At 43.5% G+C, this 20,987-nt stretch overlaps 1 protein-coding gene across 2 annotated transcripts in view; it reads right to left on the bottom strand.

Moving 5' to 3' along the window:
- Positions 1–20,987, bottom strand: part of GRIN2B (glutamate ionotropic receptor NMDA type subunit 2B) — a 205,629-nt gene that overhangs the window by 19,744 nt on the left and 164,898 nt on the right. For both annotated transcript variants that reach the window (XM_031057703.1, XM_005421891.2), the window contains 5 exons: positions 10,810–11,018; positions 10,321–10,492; positions 9,498–9,651; positions 7,835–7,960; positions 4,785–5,014 (listed from right to left, as the gene is read on the bottom strand). In XM_031057703.1, the coding sequence (XP_030913563.1) occupies positions 4,785–5,014; positions 7,835–7,960; positions 9,498–9,651; positions 10,321–10,492; positions 10,810–11,018 (891 nt within the window). The remainder of the gene's footprint in view (positions 1–4,784; positions 5,015–7,834; positions 7,961–9,497; positions 9,652–10,320; positions 10,493–10,809; positions 11,019–20,987) is intronic.

Raw genomic sequence — 20,987 nt, 5'->3', positions numbered from 1 at the left:
CAGTTAACATGAAATATTTAATCCCTAGAAGATTTGTACTGCCTCCAAGTTATCCAGTTCGACAATCTTCCCCTTGTAGAGCTCACAAGGCACAAGACTGACCCAGACTGACCCTCACTTTTAGTCCTCTTGAAAAACGTCTAGCTGAAGTCATCTGCTCTGTATTTTCCCTGGACTTCTCCAGAACAGGTATTTGTTGTACAAAAGCTGCAAGCTCGGGGAAGCATTTAACTTCAATCATGTGAATAATAGCCCATTGACTTTAATGTCACCACTCATGAGCACAAAGTTAAGCACATGCTTAAGTCTTCTGCATATCTGGGATCCTTGTATAACTTCGATTTAATTTGAAACAATAAATAATAATTTACTACAAAATAATAAAATGGGAAATAATTCATTTTTCAGTTTCACAGCCAAGCACCTATTACTGCCAGAAAAGAGCAGATCCTTTTCTTTCTGTAGGTTTTTCAGTGTCTTTCTGCAGGTTTTCCAGTGAGGCTTTTGTTTTGTATCAAACTGAAATGTTCCTTTACCTCAGATCTACCTATGTTGTTTCATCTTCCAATTATCTCTGTCTGTCCCTTCCTTTGTTACAGAAAAAAAAAAAATCTTTTTTCCACTTTTTTTCCCCCTTAAATGTAGGTCAGTTTTATGAGTAGTGCCTTTAGAAAATGACATGTCAAAATACATATCAGAAATATCAAAGTATTTTGTAAAACTATACTAAAATGAGCTACTTTGGAAAATATCAGAAATTCCTTCTGCCTTCTTATACTCTCCTCAAGTTTGTTTTTCGGTTTTTTTTTCATAAAAATACTGACCAGTTTTAACTTCAAAGCCTGCCTTTCAAAAAAAGAAATAAACTCATACCTATTGAAAAAATAACTGACCCATGCTGCATTTGTCTCAACATTGCATTAACATCTTGAAAAGCAAATAAGTCAAATACGTGTGAAATTTCAGCAATCTATATCAATTTGCAGGCATGCAGAAATCAATTTCTCTTCTTTTCATGTCAATTACAATTTACCATCTTGATACTTTATTAACTTCTTTGGCATTTCCAACTAATTTATAGGAAAGGATACTGTTTTTTTTTATTATTATTAACCTACTGCCTTCTAAATCACTTTATTTAAATGCCCTGCTGGCTGTCCACATTTGCTTTTATTCTATTACTACTTTATATGAATGGAAATTACGTATAGCTATTAGATTACTTCACACATTAGTTCATTTTATATAATCTTTCCTGTATTTATTGCCTTCGTTAGACTGAAATACCGCAGGCACTTGTTTCTCTAATGTGTCTGAGGCTCTCCCACTAATGGAAATTGGGTTATATCTTCTGATTGCACTCAGAGGAAATCCAGACCCAGGAGGTTACTGCATATTCTCGACAGGCCCTCTCACCACGAGGGCTTTTGCTGGGCTCAGGGCAGCAGCAGCAGCCCCCACGTGGATCCTGGATGGATGCAGCCCAGCAGCACGTGCAGAGATGCTCCAGCTGGGCTTGCTGGGAGCTGGCACAGCCAGCATGGCACTGCCCCTGCCAGGACCACCTCCAGCCCCTCTGCTGCACAAGATGGACCAGTGGAGGTGGAAGGTGCTGCTTTGGTACCTGCGCAGGAGGAAAGTGGTTCAGCATGCCACAGGCACAGGGAGCTGGAAAGGAGGTGCTGTCCACATCAGGACTTTTCCTGCAGAACTGACAAGGCCAGTGCTGCTCTCAGGCAGGAGCAGGTTTCTCCTCCCTCAAACTGCCCATGGCTGCCCCAGAGTTAAGAGATAAAGCTTGATGTATGATTTAGCAGATCCCAAGGTTTAAGATGGGGGAACTAACAGCCATTATAAGGTGGGTTCCTGCACCAACTCTGGCACCTGTTTTGAGCCAGCTATGCCCAAAGGGTAGCATTCAGCAAGGTGAGCATCACCTGGGACAAAGAGAGAGTGACAGAGGTCCCTGAATTCATACAGGGGGCCTCCAAACACCCTCAGTTCAACCTGGTACCCTGGGACAGAGGCATCCACTCCAGCCCAGCTCAGACAGACATGCTCAAGCATCCACAGAAGCACAGTGGGGGCATGACTTTAGTCATTGTATTGCATGCCATTAGGAACTAAATGCTGGGACACAGCCAAGACATCATCCAAGAGACATCCACCATCCTCAGCCATCTAGTGCATTTCATGCTTTTCTGGGGAAGTGGCATGCCAGCAGCTGTAGGCATCTCTTGCAGTAGTTCTTCCCAGGCAAAACCTAAGGAAGAGAGTCCAAGGAGACGCTCAGGATTGCTGTTGCAGTGTAGCCAGTCTGACCTTGACAAGTGCACCCCAGCCAGGTACAAGAAGGGATTTTGTGAGTGCATCTGGCATTCTGGCTGCTCCACAGTGTCAGTGGGACACCTTCCCCAGGTTCTGTCAAACTACAGAGACATTTGCAAGCAGATCTGGGTCTAGGCAAGCAGGAACAATATCATTTTGTTACTGTCACTTTGCCGATTGGCTTGGATTACATCATCTGCTGAGTCCTTGTGCTGGACATAGGTGCCCTTACCAGCTGATGGAGCAGGCCAAGGGACCAAACTTCCTGACTTTTGCTGTGGACACCAGATCATACATTTGGGATAAAAGAGATTGGAAGCAACAGTTTTTCCTCTTGGAAAACGCTCTTTCCCACCTGGCTTTGATCAGTGACTGCCTCTTTTGAAAGTCTGAACTGGCTTTAAGCAGACAAGAGAAGTGAGGTAGAACACAGTGCACCTCCACGTGCCCTGGATGTGGCTGTGCCCTTCATCCTGGCCAAGCAGTGCACTGAGAGGGTCAGTGAGTTGCAGTGTGCAGGCTTCAGAAAAGGGTAAAGATGAGATTCAGATGAGCGAATTTCTCCCTAACCAGGGGATCTTGAAGCACGGTGAAAAATGTCTGGATGACTGCTCACAAATCCTACAGGGCCCTTTGCATATTCAGGGAGTAAAACCCATAAGCCCAGTAGATCAAGCTCATTCACTCACTTTATTTTGGATGGAGTTAGTCCCACCTGCCTTTATTGCCCAAAGGCAGCTGCTGGCCTTCAGTTTCACCAGCCAATTTTCATTTGATTCCAGATGCTCTGGTAGGCTGTAATCTTACCCAAATATTGCACTTGCACTAGCAGCTATGTTTGAGGCATACCACAATCCTCTGTGTACTATAGCCTTTCTCTTCCCCAAGGAAAAAAGCACATATGCTTTAGCGTAGCAAAAGTAAATACAGGTACATTGGCACAGAAAAGTAGAAGAAAATGGCCTCAATCCAATACACACAGGTGGCCCTACAGTGAAATCAACTAAAACAGGCCTAGAAATTTGTATTCAAAGGCTCTGTAAAGCTCCAGGAGTCACTGCTTTAAAATGGTATTTCATGCACATATCTCTGCAGCTATGAAGAATATCTTGAAAAACATGAGAATGAAAGCATGTTCTCTCCATGAGCCTAGGCACAGCCTGAAACAATAGATCACAGGTACAAACCATCCCATTTAGCTCAGATAGTTGAAAACCTAATGATGACAAACTAATGTTACCTCTCATAGTGCTGGCTGGTTTTGAACAGTATCTTTCAATCTGAAGGTTAGAGCTCACAGCCTCTAAGGAGTCTCTGCAACAATCTCCACCTGACAGAAAAGCATCCTCCCCTCCACCCCATCCTAAACACAACACATTGCAAATGAGGAGACAATGTGAAACAAATTGAGGTCAAAATTAAAACAAATAACAGGAGCAATTCTGCATGGATTGTATTATTCTGTGCCATGTTTCATTCCAGGAAAAAAAAAAAAACCAAAACAAAAACCAAACAACAAAATGAGTAAGAAAAGCTGCTGTCATGATGGACACAAGAGTCAGTAACTACAACCAACCCAGCAGCCACAACTGACACTTGCAGTCCTCCTCTTGCTGCTATCCCCAGTAGCAATGTGTGCAGCCCATTGCTATTTGGCTGCCCTGCAGTGGCATGACCCCTTAAGCAGCCTCAGTGACTGAGTAACAAGCTCAGCATGGGCAATTGAGCCTCACAATACTCAATTCCTTGTGAGTAGCCTCACCAGAAAACAAAAGTAAGGAATGCACAAAGCATTACACCCTCACGAGCCAGACAGTGCTACCCTGCGTGTATCAGCAATCTTCTCAAATCCTCAAGTGTTCAGAGTCCAGCAGAAATGAATGCTCTGCATGGACAAAATGCTGTGCAGATAAACAAGGCATTGAAATGCAGTCTGAATACAAAACAATTTCTTGTGGTCAGTCTCCAAACACCTTGAAAAAACAACAGTATAACTTCAAATGCAAGCAATAGTAAATCATCAAAGGCACAGTGATTTACCCCCATGGACAGAACTTGTTTTCAGAATAAATTAACAGATCATATTTGCTAGTCTAATGGCCAGCATTCCTACCCAAAACAAATTATTTAATCCTGAAAAACCAGGTTACAGCCATTATACACATCGTCTCCAAAGCTCCATTAATGTGTTTCTTCCTGACAGTCAAGGTGTGGTTGGGGATCATGCAAGCAAGCACAGTTCAGTTCTGTCTATAATTCATTCCTGAAGTGCTTAACACATGTAAAAGTGTAACTGAATACCAATGAAGAACAGTTGTGCTATTTAAACTAGGGTCTAAAGCTATGATGTGACTCTGAAAACACCTGCCCACTTTCCTTGTGAAAGGAAAGAAGGGAGGGTAGAGCAGGCTATTCTGTGGAAAAGGCTGCTTTTAGGATTTGGGGGGATATATTACCTTTTTGTCGCTCAAGCCAGACACCTGGTCCACGTATTCCTCTTGGATCATGAAGGCAGCCAGGTTGGCAGTGTAGCTGGCCAGAAAGATGACAGCGAAGAAGGCCCACACCGACACCATGATCTTGCTAGTGGTACCCTTGGGATTCTGTACTGGCACAGAGTTGTTGAACACCAGCCCCCACAGCAGCCAGATAGCTTTGCCAATGGTGAAAGAGGGACCTCCTGGTTCTAGAGTGATTGAGAAACATGATCCCACAGTGAGCATCTGAGAGTAAGCGGTCTGCATTTGCAGTCATATACACAACTTAATTTCAGAGTTAAGAGCAGAATCTATTCCCACTTGTGAGGTGAATATCTGCAGCTGCACTCCCCTAAGTTCATGCTACCATATCTCAGTTAAAAACAACCAAAAAAATTATTTTTTAAAAATGTCCTCAGGTTTTCATATTTTTCTGTCTCAGGGATTTCCACTGAAACCTTATACAAGGGCATTTTTTTTTATTTGATTGAAGTATCTAGAAGACCAAACATTTAATTTTGGTTGAAGGGTTGTCTCCAGAAACAGAATTTGCTCAGAAACATTCTATCCTCATTTCCATCTCTTCAAGAGTAATGTCCTCAAACTGCCAGTATACACCTGTGTAAAACATGGCTCTCTTTACTGTACTTGTAAAGGTATGAGGAAGACCACCATCTGAAATAACGGGGCTCTACAAATACTTCTGCATGAATGTTTCGTTACTCAGCCTGTTGAAGATCCATGAACCAGAGAAGAACACAGCTCCCTCTCCCCATATTCTGTGTCTAAGGTACATGACAGTGACATATACTTCTTCCACCTTAAGAAAATCTGCAGGTCTGCCCTACATAGTCCAGGAGCAGATCCAGTGTTTTAAAAGCTCCTATTTTCCCCTTCTCCCTTTTCAGTGTGGAAGCTCAGTCATACCCCCGAAGCCATGTGTGCTAAGGAAGCTCTAGATCTGAAAACATGTGAAATGGCACCTGTCTCCCAGCAATCTCGTATCCCCAGCACATGCTGGTTCCATTAGTGGGAACCTAACCCAGAATTTCCTCAACCTGAGCACAAGAAGAGCTGAGAGGGAGAATGCTGATGTGATCACTCTTTGGACACTGAGAAGATCCTCCTAGGATGAATGGAACAGTTCAAGCATCTGTCTTTTCTCCAATGGTGCCAACCTGATCAACATTCCACACTTTATCTCCTCAGGCAGGCTGATTGGGCCCTAGTGCTGCTGCCTGTGGTTGACTCCAGCAAAATAGCAAAAGGGAAGGAAGTTTTGACATGCCTCTCCAAACCTCCAAGCAGCAAATAGCATAGATCATCTGGAAACACTAACCATGTTACCCTAAACACAACTGAACAATGCAAGGGGCTCATTTTCTACCCAGGGAACTGCACACCAAGTTCAGAGCACAGTCATCACCTGGTAAACAGATGCCTTTAAATTCCAGGGAGGTGAAGTTCCTAAGAGAAACATAGCTTGGCAGTCTTCATCTTTTTACATGCTGGAGTGGTATTTTTATATCCCTCTCTACCTAATGTGTCCTAAGATATACAGGTGAAAGGCCTGAAAAACATCAGTGGGAACTGTATGGTGGAAGGAAATCTTGAGAAGTTCCCTTCTAAAAGCCTTCCTCTCTCCACTGATCACCCCACATGCTTCTACAATTACTTTGTCAGACACAAACCAAGATTGTAACGGGAGATTCCAATCCAAAAGTCTTGATGTCCGTAAAGAGAAAATGCAGCTGTTTAAGGCATACTGTCATATTTCAAATGCAGCCAAAGTAACATTCGCCAGGGTTCTCATTACCAAAATCAGCATTGCAGTCTCTGCAGCAGATTTCTGTATCTTCATATTTCATCTCTCAGGGATAATATCTGTCTGATCATGCAATACTCTTCATAATTAGTCAGAAATATTGATAGTTGTAGCTCCAGTTGGGCTAACTTAACAACTGCATAACTGCATGCCTGTACTAAAAACTGCTTCCAGTTCCACATCTGTATTAATACCTCCAAAGAGACTCAGGTTTCTCAGTACTTGTGCCCACAGATCCGTGCAATTATGATCTGGTGCCATAAAGGCCCTCCACAGCTCTATGTTGAGACAAGTTCTCCACTTCCCCATATATGTGGTTCTGCCTGCATTCTCATTAACACTTTTTATTTTCACTCCTCTCTAATTTGATGGCATAAATTCACTCAAAGCACTAGACTTGGGAGCAAATGAGTGCATTTTCCAGTAACTGTCTCTCTCCCACTATTCTGTATGAGCCAATAAATCCAGAAAGGTTTGAAGGGCTGATTCACCAGGGGGTGAAGATATGCAGCTGACAGAAGACACAACTTGCTAATTGTTTTCATGTCAATAAGGGGGAAAGGCTGTATCTTAGGAAGGACAGACAGCCTTTCTTTAATTAATCTGTCTGTCTTCTGAAGATCAGAACCACAAAAATGGATCACTTGCTTGGTAGCAAATTTCCTGCTGCCCTTGAAAAATAATTCTTTACCCACTCCCAAGAAAATGAGTTTCCCATTCTCTTAGTTGATCTTAGAAAGCCAGAAAGGCAGGGAAGGACCTGACGAGGTGACAGATGTGGATTCTGGAGGACACAGCACTGTGCCAGGAGGCCAGCAGAGTAACTTGCTCTGCAGGGAGATGTAGCACTGAAGGATGGATTGACAGTGCTGAGCCCTGTGATTGCCTCAGAGTGCAGCATCATAGGCCCTGCCAGCACTGGCTACCAGGGCCCATTTTCCTTCAATGAGAAACAAGCTGGAGCTGGTATGTGCTTTAGACATGAAAGGCGACACAGCTCCATCTCTCACGCCAAGCAAATGATCCATTATACACATCTGCTCTCTTCACAGCCTTTTTTCTGCCTCCATCCCTGTCCTCTTCAGTCTGAATGCAGAGCTCAGAGTGGCCTAGATCCCTATCACATTCAAGGCAAAGGAACACTCCAACAAACAAACAGAGACTGGAAACCAGAGGGGATCATAGTAAGACACAGCTCCCTTACCTCTGCCATCAGCAAGGCACCGATTGTAGCCCACAGGGCTGAAGTACTCAAAGACGAAGACAGCTACCGCAGAGATGATAAGCAGCATCACAAACATCATCACCCATACGTCAGCACTGAAAGGTTCTGGAGAGGAAGAGAAAACCATGGTGAAAGACCTGATAACACCTCACCTCCTTTGCTCTCCAGAGTAGCCCAGTGTGGAGCAAATCGGGTTGGGGAAAAGCAGAAGTTAAAACTAAGTCTTCAACCTGATTCTAAAACCTTCTTGAACTGGAAAAACTGAAGTTTCTGTCTCTGTAATGACTGCATTCCATCGTACTGTTACATTTGTGACACATGGCTCCATCTGGAACCACGCACAGCCATTGTGGCATGCATTGATAAAATAAAACACATTGATAAAAGATTGTTCCCACGAAGTCCTCCAGCACCATCTGGAGAGTGTGGGGAAAATCAGGCAGAACTGGCAGAGTTTCAGACAAGCATCCAACTTTCAAGATGTTATCCAGCCAAAGAGCATCTCCAAATTTCTAAGGTTCAGCCATAATGACAGTAGGTTTTCAGTATTCCATCCCTCTAGCAATGGGAACATTGGCTCATTCTAGAAATGTTAGTGTTCGTGTTCTGCAAGTATTTGATCTCTGCCAGGTTTTCTCCTTCTCCCAGTCTGAACAGAAAAAGATAGGACTGAACCAGATCAAAGAAAAAAGAACTTTGCTCCAGAGTATAGTCAATATTGCAACTTCAGTTAAATTGCAGTTTAGAACTTAAGAGATAACTTTGACATTGCTTTTACATACCCCAGCAATATTGGTGGACATGCTAAGGGAAAAAACTCCTGAGGAGTTAGTAGTCATGAAACTCGCATTTTAAAAGGTCTGGGAAAATTTCATTACCCATATAAAAGTATTTCTGTCTGTGAATGTTCTGAGGACTCTGGCAGTGAGCAGACAGTAATTACATAACTCATATAGTGTGTTTGCAGCATCATAAAGCACTTTATAAATCCAAATAGTAGACACCAGGAAGGCATGAATGTCTCGGGGAAATGCAGTATCATTTCCGCATGCTCTGATCACCCTCCATCGCTGAAGGACATTAGAAATGCCTTTATTGTAAGACGCAGCATCAGCACAGAACCAATGGCTTAACTGTTCTTGAAAAGGTCTATTAGTTCTCTAACTTCTACTAAGTGTCAAGGGAGGGCCAAGTTAATGACATTTTTACAAATAATGTCTCTCCATGTGCAACTATTTATTGCCAATTGCTATCACCAAGTGTTACGGTATCCCAGCTATAAGGTTTGAATCAATTTTCTTCTGGCCTACACTCCTTGAACATACTATTAGTTGAGTCACTGGGAAATCATGTGCTGCAGTGTATGTGACAACTCTGAGTGAGCCCAATTTTTCTAGGATTAGGCATACAATTGCTGAAAAATGCCTTGGCTTGGAACTCATAGGCAGTGCCTATTTGCACTTGCATTTGCCTGGATTTTACTTGCCTGGGACTCAGTTCTAAAACATCACAGTATATTTTTATACACCTATCCCACAGGTACTCCCAAAAAAGAGCTTTCAGGCTAAGAATCACAAGCAACCTTCACCTAATTTTTTTTATGACCACCGGGTGAAGTTTTAATTTTAGACTGAAACAATACCTAAGAAGGCAGAAGGTGAGACAGTTCCATTGCTACGTGACACCATGACACTGATTCCCGTCTCAATGAAGGGCACAGAGAAATCCACCACTTCTGAACGTTCTTCATTAATGGTGAGGGATCCCACAGCCATATAGGCCCGTTTGGTGACAACCTGGAGGAAGAAAAGAAAGACATCACACACAGACACGAGGCAGACCTCAAGCACCACAGGCAAGCCCCTTCTCATCTTCCTGCCTTTCAACACAATCCTTTTACTCCTGTAATCCCATTCCCTATATTGTTTGTAACATCTCTCCTTTCTAATCTTTCATCAGGACACCTTCTTCTTTCAGAAAACCTATAGACATTAATCTTCTCCTCAAAGCTGGTATGTGTACAAAAAATAAATCCACAGAGGTCTTAGGATAAACACATCATCCACGGAGAAGACGTCTTATCTCATTTTTCTGTCCTTGCTTTATCCTCTCTCGAACACTGCAAAGCCTTATTTCATTCTTTATTCACCTTATATACAACCAAAGCATAATCTAGGTTGCAGCAGCTATGGTGAATGGATATCAGCCTCTTTCTAAGACTGTGTAGGCCAAATTTGTGAGACCATAGAGAATAATAATTAATGGTCAGACAAGAAAGGTTGTTATGGTCGGAGTGTCAGAGCAAATAAATTCACTCAGTGCCAAGAAAGAACGCAGGCCAGTCATTTCTAGAGTCACCTCTGTCCTTGCCTCAGAAGTGGACCCAATAATAATGGGAGGCTAGACCTGACCCGTATCACCCAGCCCAGGGTTGAAGCCCACCATGCCCTCCCTTTGCTGCTGACCTCTCCAATCATTCCATTCCATGTCCCATTGATCTTTTTTCCATGCTTGCCATTAGTCACCAAGTAGAGGTCATAGGTGAACTTGACAGACTTTGAGATTTTCTTGAGGATGTCTATGCAGAACCCCTTGCAACATTTCTTCATGTAATCTGGCTCCTCATCTGTTTTGTTCCTGAACCATCACAATAATAATGGGTTAAAAGACTGGGAGAAACAACTGTAATTCCCCTCTGCTGTCAGTTTGCGTCCCCCCTCCCACTATATAATGTGAACAATTTATCTTGTGGTATCTGTGCTGGAGGGTGAAGGGACACACTGCAATCATTTGCCCAAAGGGGCCCATCATGAGTGGACATGGGACAGGCTAGGCAAATGGAGGTGATTTTCTAAAAAGGATTATAGATTATGATGGTATTGGCCCCACAGACACTTTGCATTCTGCTGAGAACAAAGAGCCCCAGAGGAGCAGAAGAATACAGGGGCGCATACTCAGTCACGATGCGTTTTTGGCAAGGGACCGTGTTCCTCATGCAGGTGCCACTTAGGGGGTCCACGTTCTCCACAATGACAAATGGTGCCTCTTCCAAGGTCACAATACTCAGGTGATCATCCTCACGTTCCTCAGAGTCAGGATACAGCTCAAAGCGCGGCCACACGTAATACTTCATCTGCAACTTTTTTTCCTTCCATTTCCCCACCTGCAGAGACACAAACCACAGAAGACAGACCTCTAATTGAGCCATCCCTTTGCATCAACCACAGCTACTGCAGGACTGGGTAAGAGGACCATTCCAGAGTACCCAAACTCATGATTCATGTAAGATGGAGACATTTCTGGGGAGAAGGCTCTGAGTGAGTGGATTCAAACAAGGAGGAAGCACAGAACAAGAAATATTGGAATATTATCCCAAAATTACCAGATGGAACGTGCCAGGGCTCATCTGACCCTTGCTGCTTGACCAGAGGCAGCAGCTGCGGTGTTTCACCTCAGAGACACCTTTGGCTGGCTGTATGTTGCAGCTAGGCACTTGGAACAAGTCCAGACATGCAGGAACTCAGGCTTTACCTCTGATGGAAAGGCTTTAGGTGAGGTGAAGAGGAAAAGGAGACGGATTCTGCCGGAGTGTTAATCCAGAGTTTTATTCCAGGGTCATAGATCTCTGAATCTTGGTAACAGCTCCAACAGAATGGCGACTGCATGGTCTCAGTATCCTTTTAAGCTCAGGGGGAGGGGGAGGAAAGGAGCAGGTATGGCACCAACCAGGTGGGAGTGGGGGAGTCTCAGGGGACAAGTGACACTTGGCTAGGCCAATGACCCCAGGGCTGAGAAGCATCTTTTGAACTTTAGCCAATCACACAACACCCTTGCTGGAATGTTAAGCTTGACAGACAGCACTTAGCAAGGGGGCAAGGGGAGGGGAAGGGAGAAGAAATTGCCGCACCTGGGAAAGGACTGGGATAGCTAAAACAGGAAATTGCATCACACTGCAACAAAGAAATATCTCTGAGCTGTCTCATCTCTGTTATGGTCTCACCTTCTGGGAGAGTGAGTGGATAACCATGGGAATACTGTGACTGTGGTCAAACAGACTTATGTCCTTCAACCTTTTCAGCCAAACAACTGAACCTTAGCTGGAAACAAGGAATTGTTTTACATTTCTGATGCATGAAAATTAATACCAAAGAGTATCTATGATGATTTTTAAATCTTGCTATTTTTTCCCTAATTCTCATAACTTCCATAAATTTCTATTGCAATTTTAGAACACTTAATTTTCCATTTCCTAAGTGAATAGAGATCATATCTTCAGTAGTCAAAAAAGGGGGTGGAACTCAATTATCTTATATCTACTGCTAAGAATGAAAGCGGTTTAGAAGCCACTGCAGTCCTTAAAGAGACAATACATACAAGCTCACCCACTGCCCAGGCAGACCACTTCTTGCAAAAAAAACCAAAAAAAAAAATCTGTGGAAAAAAAGAAAACTTGAACATCAACTGTACTTTCAACTATCAAAGTCTCGCCTTTGTTCTCAATTCCCCCTCCCACCATCACAGTTGACAGTAATTAGCACCTTGGCTGGCAACCAAAGCTGAGAGGGTGAAGAAGCTAACTGGGCTTTAGAAGAAGCTTTCCTGTATGATCCTCAAAGCAAGTCCTCCAGGCCAGGACTGAGACATGCTGACTCGATGGCAGAGGCAGTGTGGGTGCGTGGGGAGCTTGCATGACTGCTCTTAGTGGTGTACCTCCTTGGTGGATAAACAGAAAAGCTACATTCCACTCCAATCCAACACCCCTCCCACAACCCCCAAATTTCAGTCATTTATTTATTGAAATGACATAATGTGAGGGAGAAACATTTATTAAAGGCTCATTAGGTGTCAGTGGATTATCTGTGAAACTCAAAGCCCAGCTGGGGTTTGGCATTTGAGAGTATCCAGAATTCACATAAAACACTTGTCACCTTCAAAACAAACAAACATTTCCTCTGGCCATGAAAGAAAAATCCTCTCTAAGGGCTCTGGAGGGGAAGAAAGCCAGAAGAAATCACCCAGAGACAGCAGTTTCCACATGCACCCTCCTTGTTCAGGGTGAACACAGCACCCCAGTGAGCACAAGTGCACAAGCCGGGGGGTGGGGAGAGTTGTAAAAAGGTGGGCAGTTGGTCTTGCCTTCCCAAAGGCAAAGAATGCCAAGGAGAGCTTGCCCATAATGTTCCCTCCACCCATGGAGATGCTCTGTTCTCATGCTAATATCTAAGCCTGGATGTGGAAACTGGATGTGGAAAGTGAATTTCTAAGGGAAAAAAAGAGCACAGACTCACATGCTTATCCAGGGTCTGCTCAGCCCTGGGCTTCCCACTCATTCACCAAGCAGATCAATTTATCATCATCTGAGCCAGAGATTTCTGCAGTGCTACTTTAGCTCTCAAGTAACTGAGCTCAAATCCCCAAAAGTAGTAACTGCCACACGGGGCTCAGCAGGGACCAGTGATTAAGATGCTGCACAGAACAGCCCAGTTTTCAGTTCAGTAACATTAACTTATCATAGAAATAAGTGGCTGATGAAAGAGACATCTCGCAGAATCTCAGCAGCACTTAGATATCTCAGTAACAGGCATGATATAACCCCCTAAGTGATAAATTAGATCAGATAGGCAAACCCAACCCATAATTACCCAGAAGTTCTCTGGGACAGAAAGGGGAGTTCATAAGGCTGTGTGCCAGGCACGTCTCACAGTGTTGTACTACACAGAAACATTATGAAATTAGGATAACAATGACAGCGTTGCCACAGCCTTCTGTGCACTAAATCACCTCACCTGCAAATACAGTAGTACACATCCATTCCTTATTATCCCAATAAAATAATTTTAAATCGTCCAAAGAGGAAGAAAAAAGGAACTAAGTAAATGTTCTGATCTCCAAATCAATGATGGATTGTCTCAAAAATATGTGCAAATGTTACATTTTATTGCTAACCTGGACAATCAGACATGCCATGTAACTCCATACATGTCCAGATATGAATAAGAAAAGTCAGAAAATCATAGTGAATTAAAAGAGAGCAGACTTCTTTACATGCTTATGCATGCAAAGGTCAAATATATATTCACATAGTTTAAGAAGGATGGGCATAAGCAACATGTGGGCAATAAGAAACACCACATGTGCAGAGGATGGAGACAATGCAAGATAAAGAATACTCAAATGTATCATAGGCTAGATAATCTGCCATAAGAGGAAAGGACCAATTCACTGCAGGGACAGAAATTAGCAGAATTAAATGCCACAGATTTGTCCAGGTAAAGATGCCTAAGCTTAAAGAATATAACCTACTAAGCTGTGCAGAGCAGAGCAAGGCATTTCAGAAGACTCAGGGTACTTTGTATTAACAGCCTATGAACCATTATTACTTGGGTTCTGATGAGTGCTTGCCTCAGCAAAAAGAGGAAAAATAAACTATCCCAGGCATCCTTCATATTGGTCTCCCTGCAGTTTCAAGACCCGCTGGGTGTTCTCCAATCAGTCCAGCCATCCAAACTCCCACTGGGAGTCCTGAAAGGTCACAGAATCAGTAAAAGTAAAGATACTAGGAATCTATAAAAACTCCTTTCTAATCATATTCTCCAATCCCTGTAAAATGTTACTTTATGCCAGGACACAGCTCCTAAGCAACAGAATTTCGCCTTAACTGTCCCGTTCTCCATCTGATCTTGTCAAGAAGTAAAGTCACTTTGGCTTGGGGGTGAATTTGGAGATGTTGAAGGAGGGGAGTAGTTAAATTTTACCTTAAATATATGATCCTATTTTGGATAACAAGATTGGAAGTAGAAGTCCAACACATTTGCAAAGAAAGAAAGGGAGAATTATTGTAGAACAGAAAGGTAAACACACATGCTATTTGTTTGTCTAAGCATATAAGTTATCCCATGCAGACAAAAGGTAAGATTGCCTATGCAAGGGGAAAACAAGTGGGAGCCTTCTGAAAGCCTTCCAGCCAGCTGGCAAATTGCCTCAACCGCGGTATAATGCAGCCAGAATAAAAGAGTTCTGCAGTATGTTAATGCGCCTCTTTAATGAAAGGTGCATCGCATTAGTTCCTTGAAACTAATTCTTAACAGAGGCTTTTCTCTCCTCCCAAGGGAAGCTAAGGCTTGTAACAGCCATTTGTGGCAGATGTTTCTCTAACCTGTCCCTACACTGACAGAGAGTCCGTAGTCTCCACAAGCAATCCATTCCAGTGCTTAGCTATCCTTCCCATTAAAAAGTGAGGTTTTTCTCCCGGTGTTTAACCTGAATCTTCTTGCTGCAATTTATACCAGGAGAGTGTATTTTCTTATTCTCCTACATGTGCTCTTTTCAGTGTTATCAGGTCAGTAAAATATTTTTAACAGAGAGGAGCTGATAGTCTCATTCAGTGGCTATCTTATAAGCTACACTGGCAAAAGCAGCCACCTGTTCAAATGACCAGCATCCAGCCTCACAATTCACAAAATCCTTACCCAGATGGGTACTATGGACAAGTACAAGGTACTCTCATGAATTTCCAAAATCATCTGTTCCAACAAAGGCATAAGTAAATTCCTGATGTAAGTAAATTCCTCCTAATATGGCAAGGTAGGACTTCAAAACACAAGAGCATCTGGAAAGACCTATAACTACTGTCAACAGATGGAAAACTAAAATCTCCTAGAAATTCGATTTTCAAGGGCTAGGCACAAGAATACGGTTCTGAATTAAACAAGAAATGTTCAGAGATGTTTCTTAGGCAAGGTACTCAGCAGCATTTCACTGGTATTTGGGGTAGAGGTTCAGGAGAGAGCCTGAACCTTCAGGTACTTGTTTTTCAACAGGCTGGAGTAAAACTAGCTAGGTGAAGTCTCCTCAAAGTTATTATTTTATTCAGGCTCCTGTTTGCACCATGCCTTGCACCAATCTCTTCTCATTTACAATCTTATCTCAATTCCTGCTCTCTCTCTTCCCTGCCCCCCTACCCCCACCTTGGTATAGAAGAAATGCAAAAGGAACAAAAGGGATTTGGTTTCATCTGCAGAATAAAAAAAAAAGACCATTCCAAACTCACTTAGGACTTGAACTGCTTTCTGCATTTTTCCCAAAGCTCAATGTTTCCTCCCTTATTATTGGTTTTTTTATTTCTTTTTCCCCAGGAGCAAAGGAGTTTATTCATTCCAGTGGGGAAGCACTAAAGCAACAACAGAGAGCATGAATTAGGAGGCAGAAATTCCCTATTCCACAAAGAATCTCTGTAACCCAATCTGCACCCTTGTGGCTCTACATTGGGTAAAACTGAGATAATGTCATGTTTTTGCATCTGGGGTGCACTGGGTAGATAAACACAGAAAAGGCCACAAAGCTCACAGGTACTGTAGAAGTGAGGAGACGCATACACAGTGTCTAGAGCTAGATGAGGGAACATATACAGCATGTATCTATGAATGCTATAAATGTGAAATGTATAAATGTGTATGAGTGTCAAAACTTCCTGTCTTTCATCTTTGGAAAAATCTTACATAACTTTTACACCTGAATTAAATACATGAAAGATGGAAGATCAAATACAGAAAAGGTAAAGGTAGGATGTTGGACAAGGGGCAGAAAATGGGACTGTTGTTGGTAATATAGTTGATGGAGAAGCATACCTAGCCCCTTAGGGAAGCAGGGCAAGTCCAAGGAGAAATAAAAGATTCTTGCCAGTAGAATTGGTCCAGATCCTGAATGAGGACATGGGAAAACCAGAACAACTGGGCAGGACCTGAAAAGGGCTACTCTAGAAGCATCATAGAAATAGCAGTTATAACTGGGACACTGCCAATGGAAGTAGGCATAACTCAGGGTACATAAAATAAAGGTAGACCTAGGGGATGCTGTTGTAACCTTAATGCTGCAGTAGACTGTGAAGAAATAAATCATGCATAAATAAAGTAGAATCATTTTGGATTGAAATAGCTTTTGTAAGGCTGGTGCAAGATATTCCATGAGGACCAAACTACAGAGATCTACTGTAGCTCCACAGGCTTGGCTCTCAGTCTAGATGGAGATGCCATTACTATTTCTAAAGAGAAATTTTATCAGGAACTAAGTTATTATGGAAATCTTTAGGTTCACAGAGATTAGATGGAGAACAAATGCAAATTTTCACAGCAGCACCTTGATGTTTCTTTTTCTGGATCTGATAGCTGGCATATTTCTTTACCCCAAAATTACTCAACAGGCAATAGGTCGTGATGTTTTACACTCAGTTTGGGCAAAGCAGCAAGGAACCTTACAGGAAAGCTAGTTATCAAAAATAACCTTGGATTGAGCAATTAGGGGAACAGAGAGCCTGTCTTAAAGAAGGAGATTAAAAAGCTTGTCTAACCTAGATAAATGAAAGACAAGAGGGGATATGACTCCTCTGTATAAATAAAGGGGGGACAGATACACATGGGAGAAAAGAAAGTGATTTTTAAGCAGGAAAAGCAATGCCAGTAAAAGAACAACAGATTGTAAGGAAATTTGCCTTAAAAATAAGATAAATTTTAACCATCATAGGAGGAAGTTCCTGAAACAGCTGTCCAAAAGTAGCTGTGAAAACAACTAAAATGGGGTCAAGAAGCAGCACCACTGGTTTGCATAGGGCTATATGATTTTGCTGCCTAGAGCAGAGGGATGGGACCAGATGAGCCTTTCCAGCCCAGTGACTATAAATAAGCAGAAGCAAGAGGAGGAATTCCACTGTGAAAAGCCTTTTCCCCTCAATTTTTCCATCTGCAAATGTCAAAACTCAGTCTTAATCATCATATCTCTGTCCCCCAGCTAACCCACATGAACACAAAGACTCATGCAAATGATACCTCCAACTCCTTTGCTCCTACTTTCCTCATTCAGCAGCAACACTTTCTCTAGTGCCCTGAAAATAAAACATTCCTCTTAGCCTTCACCCAAGCTGGTTAAGCTATGACTCTCAGATTTACAGTGCTGACATCACCCCACTACCAAATGTATCATTCCTGAGATGCTACAGGTTTGTATCCTCACATAGGCTGGTCTACAGCAGGTGGAAAAGAGATGCCACAAAGAGCAAAAATCCCCTGTTTACAGACACTTTAAGGTGATTAATTAACCACATCAGCCAAAGCAGACAAGAAACGGTTGTGAATGCTCCACATGCAAAATTAATTAACACAAAAACAACACTCCTTCCTGAACCTCAAGTTCACCTTCCACAACCACCTGGGGAAGGATGCTTTCTTGACTGCACCTGCAGAAGCAGGAATTGCTTCTAATAGCCTTTCAATTAAAAATGTAGGCTGCAGGAGATGGTGTGATTTTCTCCCCTCTATATTTATACAGCACCTAGCATATGCCAGAAGGAGAGAGGCTGAGCTTAGAATACAGACAGGGTGAGATACTTGCTCCTGCTTTACAACTCATTCTGGGAATAAAAGCTCTTTGCAGAAACACGGTCTTCCATCTCACTGAGGTCTGGCATTTACACAACTCTTGCCATTTTTGCTGAAAAATTTATTTCCTGGTGCATTTATATGCCTTTTGCAGTTGCTAAGGTCCTGTCCCCTGCCATGATTAGCCAGAGAAGGTTAATGAGGTATACTTTGAGCACTTCTGACTTCTGCAAAGTCAGTGAACTATGGGGCTCCACTGGTATCACAAGAAGGTCAGAGCTGTGAGAATGCCAAAGAGTTTGCCTTGCTAAATCATTCCTCCAAACCAGAAGGCACCAAGAATTCAATACAGGTATAAAACTAGCCCCTCTGGGAGATGATGGTGTTCTTGATGGTAGCATTAATTTAGTATCCCAGAAAGTGATTCATGCAGGCAAGGCTGGCCTGGATGCAGCAGGGACACCAGGGGGACATAGTTGTTCAAGGACCTTAGTGCTACCTGATGTATACATAACCATGATTTATGGAAATGCAGACTGCAATCAGCACAGGCATAAATAGGAGACATGAGGAGAGAGGAAGCTGTTAATGGCAGCGGGGGCTATGATCTGAGTAGGCTGGAGAATGTAACTCTAAGCTTCTAGCAGGGGCAAATCAGGTGTTAGGATTTGGGAAGAATTAGAACAAAATTTATAACTGAACAAATACTGAAAACTGACTACCATCCAACATAACCCACCTTCAGCTAACAGGCAGTGACAGCACCTGACTCAGACTCTTACTTAATAGTGTTGTGTACTTAGAGCCATCATGCCCTTCTGAAATGACTGTGTGAGGACAGGGGAGCTTAGTAAATGTCCCAAATTCCAGCAAGATCAGTCTTTTCTGATTCTGGTCTGGTAAATAAAATCTAAAGTCGGGGAGCTTATACTGTCCCTATCATTGTTCATCTAAGGTGAAAGAAGGTTTCACCTTGAGCATCTCTACTGCTCTCCTTTGCAGAACTGTGAGGCAGGGGAAAATGTAGCAGGGGTTCTGGTAAGATTGCATCTTTTGTGTCCCTGGCGGTTCAGGAGTCACAAAGGCTTTAAAGAAAATGTATTTTTATGTGCATGTATAGGCATCTAAATGCTTTATGTAAGCATTTTGCAGTCTCTAGGACTGCATCCGCATTGTGCAGGTGTGTGTCTGCATCCAGTACGTGTCCATGCATGTAATGCCCTACCTAATGATTTTTCCCCTTGGCTTTCCCTGTTGAGTTCTGGGTTTGAGTTTCATTTTGCTGAGCTTTCATTTATTTCACTCACATTTTTTTTTCCCCCTAAAGCATGTTACACAGAGGGAGGGATGCTTGCCAATTCACTCTGCAGTCTGCGAGACAGTTTAGAGCTTTGGCCGCTAAGCAGGTCCGGTACAGTACAAAACCCTGACACGTGTGCAGTGACACCTGCTCTTTACACTGATTGAATAGCTCTCCCAGAATCTCTTGGGATCTGAAGCTGAAGGAATGTTCAAAAATGCAGATGCAGAAGAAGGCCAAAGTTGTTCCCTTGTGCTGAGAAAAGCTAAATGTTGAAGCCAGCCCCAGCAGGGCTAGGAGAGAAGAAAACGTAAAAAGAGAGGGGGTGAGTTACTTAAATCTCACTTTCTTCTATGCTCTGCAAACAAGACTGAAGGCACTGCTTGAAAAACATATCTGAGAATATCAGAGAGAGACCCTTTACCTTTCAGTGGGGGGTGTCAGAGCGGGTGAAACACCTCCCCACCCCTCACAGAGCGCCTGCCCTGTGCCTGGCAGCCCCACACTGCCCCTGTGCAGAGCTGCAGCCTGCTGAGAGCAGCACTGGCACGGCTGTACCCACACCCCTCTGGCAGAGCGACACGGGGTGCTCAGCTCTCCTCTCACTGCTGGAAAGGGGAGGATCAAACCTCCTCCAGAGGAATTACTGCACACGTTGGGAGCCAGATTCCAGGGACACCATTTACAAAGCCACAAGTCCCTGTTTCTTTCTTCTCCCACCACTGACAGCACCGGGCTGCTGATTGCAAATGCTGTCCTCATCGGCAGGACACCCTTTGTCTGGATCCTGGGTCTGGATCCACCCTGGCATGGCCACAGCCAGCCACACTACCTCCAAATCTTCAGGGTGCATGTCTGCAGCCCCCCTCAACCTGGCACAAGGCAGGGAGTCTTGTGCAGTGCACCAGGGCCACCCAAGGGGCAGCCAACTGAAACACTGCTCCAAGTTGTCACCAGAGATCCAAACCCAGGACAAACAACAGGTCTGCTCTGCATCCTGGTTCTCTGCCAGGACTCTTCTCTTGGCTTTGCAAAGAGACAGGATGGGAAGAAAAGCTGTGGGATAGGAGCAACCAGGGACAACCTTGCTGCTTTCCCTCTATTCTGTGGGTGTTTAAAGGGGCTGCTCACTGCATTCCTGAACATTTTCTTATCCACAGTCTCCTTTATCTGCCTCTATGCAGAAAGCATGTAAATACCCTCATGCCCTAATTCAGTTTCTCCTCCTTATTTTACTCACTCAGGGGCTCCCCAACAAACACATGGGACAGGGAGTGGGGCTGAGGGAAAGCAGCAGACAGCAGACAGTCTCCATCTCACCTGTGTAACAGAAATGGATGGTGGTCCCTCCTGCCTGGCTCATCGGCACCCCATCTCACCCACCCACCTCTGGTCCTGCCTCCTGTCGCTGCTGTGCACCAGGGACACAGTCCTCACTGCACAGACCTGTGTCCTCGCCGCC

Source organism: Geospiza fortis, unplaced genomic scaffold (genome assembly GCF_000277835.1).
Source record: "Geospiza fortis unplaced genomic scaffold, GeoFor_1.0 scaffold173, whole genome shotgun sequence".
In the NCBI taxonomy this organism is placed as follows: domain Eukaryota; kingdom Metazoa; phylum Chordata; class Aves; order Passeriformes; family Thraupidae; genus Geospiza; species Geospiza fortis.
Note: the sequence above shows the minus strand (reverse complement) of the source record. Positions and strands in the feature narration are given on the sequence as shown.